The 9,489-nt window shown below is 49.8% G+C and overlaps 1 protein-coding gene across 2 annotated transcripts; it reads left to right on the plus strand.

Annotated features, from left to right (window-relative positions):
• Positions 1 to 258: 258 nt before the first annotated feature.
• Positions 259 to 9,489, plus strand: LOC123348727 (olfactory receptor 13G1-like). 2 transcript variants are annotated; one of them, XM_044986341.1, is made up of 2 exons: positions 259 to 270; positions 8,569 to 9,489. In XM_044986341.1, the coding sequence occupies exons 1-2, from the start codon at positions 259 to 261 to the stop codon at positions 9,487 to 9,489; spliced, it is 933 nt and encodes a 310-aa protein (XP_044842276.1). The 2 variants fall into 2 exon arrangements, with proteins under 2 accessions (XP_044842276.1, XP_044842277.1); XM_044986342.1 differs by lacking the exon at positions 259 to 270 and having other exon boundaries at positions 8,563 to 9,489.

Below are 9,489 nucleotides of genomic sequence, written 5' to 3' on the forward strand. Positions count from 1 at the left end.
TCCCCCAGCCTTTCTTGGCTACCGTAGCATTGTCCCCCCACTTGTGTGATGAATTAATAAAGAATGCAGGAATAAGACACACTGACTTGTTAGTGAGAAATGAGTGGAAGGCAGCCTCCAGCTGCTATGATAGTCCAGACAGGACATTAAGCAGTGTGTAGGAGAGAAGCCCAGCATCCCACTGCTAGTCCAGGGGCAACTGAATCTTTTCTTTACACATGAAGGGTGGGGGCTGATGGAACTCAGCCCCCTGTTGCTATGATGAGGATGGTTACCAGCCATATTGCACCATCCATCCACCAGAAAAAATTAGGGCCAATAGGCTGATGACGAGGACGGTTACCAGTCCTTTTGTACCATCAGCTGAGGCTGATGATGAGGATGGATTTCCATCATTTTGTACGATCAGCTTATGCTGATGATGAGGATGGATTTCCATCCTTTTGTACCATCAGCCGCCCATGGCGGGGGGGGGGGAGCAAGGATGTTGGTGTTGAGTGCTGCACTATCGCGTCTATCTGCAGCATTCAGTAAAGATAGGGTGACATGTAAAAGAGTCAGAGGATTGTTTTACCTTTCGCTTCTGGGGGTGGGTGGGGGGTGGGTGAGTAGATTGCCAAGCTATGCCCTGACCCGCGGGCACTGTGTTTGACCCTAGAAGCATTTGGAGCTCAGCCAAGAATGCAAATAATTTTAGGAGGCTGCAGGAACTGTGGGATAGCTTCAGTCCTCCAGTCCATGCGCATCCATTTGATTCTTTGGCTTTCCGTTACGCTTGTCACGCTGCAGTGCGCTGAGTCCCTGCTATGGCGTCTGTCTGGAGATTTTTAAAAAAGGATTCTGAATTTCATCTTCTGTAACGGAGCGCTGATAGAACAGATAGAACGGATTTGCCTGCCCTTACAGCGATCACATCCGCATGGTCCATGCGGGAGCTCTTTTTTTAATTTTGATTTCGGACTGCATCGCCACCCGTGCTGATCGGAGCTCCACGCTGGGCAAACAGGAAATATTCAAAAGTTCGCGGGGCTTTTCCTGTTTACCTGACCACTGCATCCGAGTTCAGATTGCGGTCCAGAGCGGTCACTGGTGCACTGTGGGATAGCTCCCGGAGGCCAATACCGTCGATCAGCGTCCACACTAACCCTAATCCGATATGTTAATACCGATACTAGCGTTACTCCTCTCGTTAGGGAGGAGTACAGAAACCGGTTTAAAGAGCCATTAAAATCGATATAAGGTGCCTCCTAGTGTGGACGGTTTTGGCGTTAAATCGGTTTTACGCTCCTAAAACCGATTTAAACGCCTAGTGTAGACCAGGCCTAAGAATAGAACAAGAAGCAATGGGCTTAAACTTCAGCAAGGGAGGTTTAGGTTGGAAATTAGGAAAAAGTTTCTAACTGTCAGGCTGGTTAAACATTGGAATAAACTGCCTAGGGAGGTTGTGGAACCTCCATCTCTGGAGATATTTAAAAGTAGGTTAGATAAATGTCTATCAGGGATGGTCTAGACAGTATTTGGTCCTGCCATGAGGGCAGGGGACTAGACTCGATGACCTCTCGAGGTCCCTTCCAGTCCTAGAGTCTATGAATCTATGAATAAGTTTGTTTACATTTATGCTGCCCCCATCTTATTTACAATGTCACCTGAAAATGAGAATAGGTATTCGCATGATAATGTTTTAGCCACTGTTGCAAGGTATTTACGTGCCAGATATGCTAAACTTTCATATGCCCCTTCATACTTTGACCACCTTTCTAGAGGACATACTTCCATGCTGATGACAGGTTCTGCTCGATAACAATTCAAAGCAGTGCAGACTGACACAGGTGGCGAGTTCTATGGGCCCGTGGAGCCCAGGCCCCACCAATAATCCTAAAGGTGGGCCCAGCTCCACAAATGTTTGGGCCCCAGGCCCTGTGCTTTGGGGGGGTCCCCGCATTGCAATGCCGGGCGCTCTCACCGCAGCAGCAGCTCCCGGCAGAGGCCCCAGCAGCAACTGGGCTCACAGCCCATTGGCTGGGAACCCCAGCCAATGGGAGCTGCCGGGGGCGGTGCCGGAGCTGCCTGGCTGCGCCTCCACAGCAGGGAGGGGGAGCGAGCCACCGGCAGCGTCTGAGCCCTGAGCAGAGCAGCAGCATAGAATCATAGAATCATAGAATCATAGAATCTCAGGGTTGGAAGGGACCTCAGGAGGTCATCTAGTCCAACCCCCTGCTCAAAGCAGGACCAAACCCAACTAAATCATCCCAGCCAGGGCTTTGTCAAGCCTGACCTTAAAAACCTCTAAGGAAGGAGATTCCACTACCTCCCTAGGTAACCCATTCCAGTTCTTCACCATCCTACTAGTGAAAAAGTTTTTCCTAATATCCAACCTAAACCTCCCCCTCTGCAACTTGAGACCATTACTCCTTGTTCTGTCATCTTCTACCACTGAGAACAGTCTAGATCCATCCTCTTTGGAACCCCCTTTCAGGTAGTTGAAAGCAGCTATCAAATCCCCCCTCATTCTTCTCTTCTGCAGACTAAACAATCCCAGTTCCCTCAGCCTCTCCTCATAAGTCATGTGCTCCAGCCCCCTAATCATTTTTGTTGCCCTCCGCTGGACTCTCTCCAATTTATCCACATCCTTCTTGTAGTGTGGGGCCCAAAACTGGACACAGTACTCCAAATGAGGCCTCACCAGTGCTGAGTAGAGGGGGATGATCACATCCCTTGATCTGCTGGAAATGCCCCTACTTATACAACCCAAAATGCCATTAGCCTTCTTGGCAACAAGGGCACACTGTTGACTCATATTCAGCTTTTCGTCCACCGTAACCCCTAGGTCCTTTTCTGCAGAACTGCAGGGTCTGTCCCTAACAGACAGACTCAGCCGGTGAGCTGTGGGGGCAGCCAGACACATGGACACAGCCGGGGAGGGGGGTTTGGTGGGGACAAACAGACACAGCCAGGGGGTTGTGGGACAGACAGACACAGCGGGGGATGGGGACAGACAGACACAGCTGCGGGTGGTGGGGGCAGCCAGACACAGTCAGGGGGTTGTGAGACAGACAAACACAAGGACACAGCCAGGGGGTTGTGGGACAGACACACACAGCGGGCAGGGGGGGGGAACAGACAGACACAGCCGGGGGTGGTGGGGGCAGACAGACACAGCTGGGGGTTGTGGGACAGACAGACACAGCCAGGGGTGGTGGGGACAGACAGACACAAAGACACAGTCGGGGGGGTGCATTGGTGGGGACAAACAGACACAGCTGGGGGGTTGTGGGACAGACAGACACAGCCGGGGGTGGTGGGGGCAGACAGACAGACACAGCCGGGGGTTGTGGGACAGACAGACACAGCCAGGGGTGGTGGGGACAGACAGACACAAAGACACAGTCGGGGGGGTGCGTTGGTGGGGACAAACAGACACAGCTGGGGGGTTGTGGGACAGACAGACACAGCGGGGGGTGGGGACAGACAGACACAGCTGCGGGTGGTGGGGGCAGCCAGACACAGTCGGGGGGTTGTGAGACAGACAAACACAAGGACACAGCCAGGGGGTTGTGGGACAGACACACACAGCGGGCGGGGGGGGGGGAACAGACAGACACAGCCAGGGGTGGTGGGGGCAGACAGACACAGCCGGGGGTTGTGGGACAGACAGACACAGCCAGGGGTGGTGGGGACAGACAGACACAAAGACACAGTCGGGGGGGGGGGTTGGTGGGGACAAACAGACACAGCCTGGGGGTTGTGGGACAGACAGACACAGCCGGGGGTGGTGGGGGCAGACAGACAGACACAGCCGGGGGTTGTGGGACAGACAGACACAGCCAGGGGTGGTGGGGACAGACAGACACAAAGACATAGTCGGGAGGGTGCGTTGGTGGGGACAAACAGACACAGCTGGGGGGTTGTAGGACAGACAGACACAGCCAGGGGTGGTGGGGGCAGACAGACAGACACAGCCGGGGGTTGTGGGACAGACAGACATAAGGACACAGCCAGGGGGGTTGTGGCACAGACACACATAGCCGGGGGTGGTGGGGACAGACAGACACAAAGACAAAGTCGGGGGGGGCATTGGTGGGGACAAACAGACACAGCTGGGGGGTTGTGGGACAGACAGACACAGCTGGGGGTGGTGGGGGCAGCCAGCCAGACACAGTTGGGGGTTGTGGGACAGACAGACACAAGGACACAGCCAGGGGGTTGTGGGACAGACACACACCAGGACACAGCCAGGGGAGTTGTGAGGACAGACAGACGGACACAGCTGGGGGGTTGTGGGGACAGACAGATGGAGCCGTGGGGAAGGAAAGGAGCAGAAATGGGCACCCCGCGGCTGGTATAAAATACACAGGATGGGGGGAGCTTCCTGAGGGGACTATAGCAACACCCCCCGCAGAGCAGACCCAGGTTGCAGCTGGCTCCACCCATCACAGCCCCCTGCCCCACAGAGACCCACACAACCCTCTGCCCCCTTGAGAGACTCCCAATGACCCCTGTCACTTCTCTCCAGAGAGCCCTCCCCTTTGTGCCAGCCCACTCCCCTCCCCCACTGCCTCCCCTCCTCCAAAGCTCCCTACAATCTCCCCCTTTGCCTTCCGCCCCCCAGCCCAGCCCATTCCATTGGCCGGGAGGCTCCCAGTCTAGTGGCTGTCAGGGCCCACAGGAGCTGCACATGAGGCAGGGTGCCTGCCTGCAGATGCAGACCTGCCTGGCTGTGCCTCCACAGCACAGAGAGGGGGAGCCCGAGCCACAGGTGAGCAAGCCCTGGTCATCATCACGGGCCCAGTAATTCTCTGGATATTTAATTTCATTGAGGCAAAATGTGTGCAATTTTATGGGTTGAATGATTGAATGACATAATATCCACCTGCCCGCATTGTCCATCTCTAAGTCCAGTAATTTTGTCAAGTGTTTGTTGCACAACATGGTGGTGCCTACCCCTACCTTGTGCTTCAGGGGGTGATGGGGTCCAGGGCAGCCTATTATAGCCTGTTATAGAACTACCTGATTAGTAATTGGATATGTTGGCTGACATCTTTTTTTATGTGTTCGCTCCCCCTGATGTTAGAACCTGGCTACACCACTGGGGAGGGGAGCTTCCTAGACCTGTGCAGCTGGGGCTTAGGTGAATTTTGTGATACTGTGCCCCTCCCCAGCTACCACCCTGCAGTCCCCACTCCTGCACCATGCTGGGCAAGGGGCAGCCCCATCCCCAGTGAGGCTATGGTGAGGGGTGGCAACAGGGGAGGCCACACATGATGGCAACCTCCCCCCTCGGTACCCACCATAGGGGAAGTGAGTGGGCTTTCTGGACCTGAGAGGGGCCTAGGAGCATGTGCAGTGAACTGCGGGGGAGAGGAGGGGTCCCTCCCCTGGAGCTTGCTGCTGCCAGGGAGGGCGGAGGGGTGTCCTCTTTGGCCCTAGCCCTGGGGCAGCCTGTCTGCACCCCAAGTTCCTTATCCCCAGCCCTGCCCCAGAATCCTCACCTGACGGGAAAAACACGCAACTTAAATTTGGTGGTCAGTTTAGAGTATCATAGAATATCAGGGTTGGAAGGGGCCTCAGGAGGTCATCTAGTCCAACCTCATGCTCAAAGCAGGACCAATTCCCAACTGAATCATCCCAGCCAGGGCTTTGTCAAGCCGGGCCTTAGAAACCTATAAGGAAGGAGATTCCACCACCTCCCTAGGTAACCCATTCCAGTGTTTCACCACCCTCCTAGTGAAAAAGTTTTTCTTAATATCCAACCTAAACCTCCCCCACTGCAACTTGAGACCATTACTCCTTGTTCTGTCCTCTGCTACCACTGAGAACAGTCTAGATCCATCCTCTTTGTAACCCCCTATCAGGTAGTTGAAAGCAGGTCTCAAATCCTCCCTCATTCTTCTCTTCTGCAGACTAAACCATCCCAGTTCCCTCAGCCTCTCCTCAGAAGTCATGTGCTCCGGCCCCCTAATCATTTTTGTTGCCCTCCACTGGATTTTCCAATTTTTCCACATCCTTCTTGCAATGTGGGGCCCAAAACTGCACGTAGTACTCTAGATGAGGCCTCACCAATGTTGAATAGAGGAGAATGATAATGTCCCTCGATCTGCTGGCAATGCCCCTACTTATACAGCCCAAAATGCTGTTAGCCTTCTTGACAAAGGCCAGAGGAGGGAGTGTTAGTGCCTGTGCGGACTTCTGGGAAGTGCATGGGGTGGAAGGAGATGCTGGGAAGCTCTGGAACCACTCTTTCAAAGCCAGTCAGGACTCTGGGGGAGCCTCCTCTCTGAGCAGACTGTCTCCAGGGCAAGAAGCTTACACCTTCCTGGGTCTGACCTCAGAGCATTCAGTATGCCCTTCCACACCATGCACTTTCCGCAGTGAGTCCACCCAGGCGGGGTCCTGGGGCAGCCAGAGGTCCCTGCACCCCAACTCCGCAGTCAGATGTGACTCTCAGCCAGACTGTAAAACAGAAGGTTTATTAGATGACGGGAACACAGTTTAAACAGAGCTTGTTGGTACAGAAAACAGAACCCCTCTGTCAGGTCCATCTTGCGGGGTGGGGAGCCCAGAACCAAGTTCTGGGTCTCTCCCCATTTCCCCAGCCAGCTCCAAACTGACACTCCCTCCTCTGGCCTCTGTGTCTCTTCCGGACAAGGAGGCCACCTGATCTCTTTGTCCCCAACACCTTCAGTTGGCATCTTGCAGGGGAAACTGAGGCACCCACACAGTATTCAGAGAAAATATTAAGAACATTCCCACTTCATCACAACAGGTGCAACAAAATATAATACTGTATATTGAAGTAGGCAAGTGCTGCTTCTGACTTTCCACTTTTAATTGACCCTTGTAATCTTGTGGCGCTGACACGTTGTAGCTTCATTTTATATCGGCTTACAGGGCGGGAGCGGGAGGGCACCACCATTTTGGGCCCCACCAAAAATTATACAAACCTGCCGCCTATGCAGACTGATGAATGTTCATTTTAATCTGCTGAGTCAGATACCATCAGCAGAAGACTGATTTTATTTTTTGGTGGTTTGGGTTCTGTAGTTTCCGAATTGGAGTGTTGCTCTTTTAAGACTTCTGACAGCATGTTCCATACCTCATCCCTCTCCAATTTTGAAGGCACTTTAGATTCTTAAACCTTGGGTCAAGTGCTGTAGCTATCTTTAGAAATCTCACATTGGTACCTTCTTTGCATTTTGTTAAATCTGCAATGAAAGTGTTCTAAAATCGAGCAACATATGCTGGATCATCATCCGAGATTGCCATAACAAAAAATATGTGGCAGAATGCAGGTAAAACCATGGAGCTGGAGACATACAATTCTTCCCCAAGGAATTCAGTCACAAAATTAATTAATGCATTATTTATTTTAACAAGTGTCATCAGCATGGAAGCATGTCCTCTGGAATGGTGGTCAAATCATGGAGCATATGAATGTTTTGCATATCTGGCACTTAAATACCATGCAATGCCAGCTACAAAAGTTCTATGGGAACGCCTATTCTCACTTTCAAGGTGACATTGTAAATAAGAAGCAGGCAGCATTATCTCCTGTAAATGTGAACAAACCTGTTTCTCTTTGCAATTGTCTGAACAAGAAGCAGGGCTGAGTGGACTTGTAGGCTCCAAAGTTTTACATTGTTTTGGTTTTAAGTGCAGTTATGTATCAAAAAATCTACATTTGTAAGTTGCACTTTCACGATAAAGAGATTGCACTACAGTACTTGTATGAGGTGAATTGAAAAATACTATTTCTTTTACTTCTTTATATAGTGCAAATATTTGTAATAAAATAATATAAAGTGAGCACTGTACACTTTGTATTCTGTGTTGTAATTGAAATCAATATATCTGAAAATGTAGTAAAACATCAAAAATATTTATAATAAATGTAAATCGGTATACTATTATTGTTTAACAGTGCAATTAAAACTGCAAATAATCAAGATTAATTTTTAAACAACTTAATTTGTTTTTGAGTTAATCACATGATTTAACTGTGATTAGTTGGCATTCCTAATTAAAATTTAACATTTTGATTGGATTTTCAAGAAATTTTCCATGAAATATGAAATTTAATTTGGAATCAACATTTTGAAACAAAATTAAACTTTTATTTTGGACTATTGATTCAAAATCAAAACTTTGAATCAACATGCTGATTTATGAACAAAATTTTATTTTGTGTGTCATCTTAATGTCCTCTGAGAAAAAAAGGTTGATTCAGAATAAAATTTGATATGTCAATAGTTTTTTTTTCAGTCATATATATAGAGAGGTTAAAATTGACAATTTTCAGAACTTTTCACAAAATAAATAAAGAAAAATGATATTTCAATTTTTCATCCCAATTCAGCATGAAAAACAATGCCAAAATATTGGTATTTCCCATGGAATGGAAATTCTGTTTTCCAACAAACTCTGCATCTAGGGATTTAGATGAAAATTGGGCATCTAAACCCCATAGGAAGTTTTGAATATCTCAGCCTGAGTTGTCCCATGCAAGTCCTAGAGAAGTTTCAGAAGCGAGTGCCTTCACCAACAACAATCTCCGGAGCTCCAGGAATGAAGAACCAAAGCATCGTGACCTCATTCATCATGCTGGGACTCTCCAGTAAACCCCAACTCCAGGTCCTACTCTTCATCCTATTCCTCTCTATCTACATCATCGCCCTGCTGGGCAACTTACTCATCATTGCTGCCATCCTTTCCAGTTCCAAGCTCCACAGGCCCATGTACTTTTTCCTCTTCCACTTGGCTGTGGTGGACATTATCTGCACTGCCACCATCATCCCCAATATGCTGGGAAATCTAGTGGCTGTGACTAAATCTCTCTCATACCGTGGGTGCATGGTCCAGCTCTACTTCTTCACATGGTCTTTGGGGGCTGAGATGGTGCTCTTCACCATCATGGCTTATGATCGCTATGTGGCCATTTGCCACCCTTTGCGTTACAGCATCATGATGAACAAGACCATATGTGTGGGCCTGTCTGCCCTAGTGATAGTCATTGCTGTGGTCAACTCGTGGGTGCATACTGGCCTCGTGCTGCAGCTGAGCTTCTGTGGGCCTAACATTATCAACCACTTTTTCTGTGAAATCCCATCGCTGCTGGCTCTCTCCTGCACCTCAGTGCATTTAAACGAGGTTATGGTCTTCACGGCGGACATTTTCCTAGCTATGGGGGACTTCCTGTTGACATGCGTCTCTTATTTTTTCATTGTCAGGGCAATCCTGAGGATCAAAACGGCTCAAGGGAAGAGAAAAGCCTTCTCCACCTGCTCCTCCCACCTCATTGTGGTGTCTCTTTATTACTCCACTGTCATCTACACTTACATTCGGCCAGCCTCTAGCTACTCCTTCGACAGGGACAAGATTATAGCCACCTTGTACACCCTGGTGACTCCAACTCTCAATCCTATAGTCTACACGCTAAGGAATAAAGATGTCAAGATGGCCATCAAGAAAATGCTTCCATACCCTGGGAAATAG

The sequence above is a fragment of the Mauremys mutica genome, chromosome 13, assembly GCF_020497125.1.
Source record: "Mauremys mutica isolate MM-2020 ecotype Southern chromosome 13, ASM2049712v1, whole genome shotgun sequence".
NCBI lineage: Eukaryota > Metazoa > Chordata > Testudines > Geoemydidae > Mauremys > Mauremys mutica.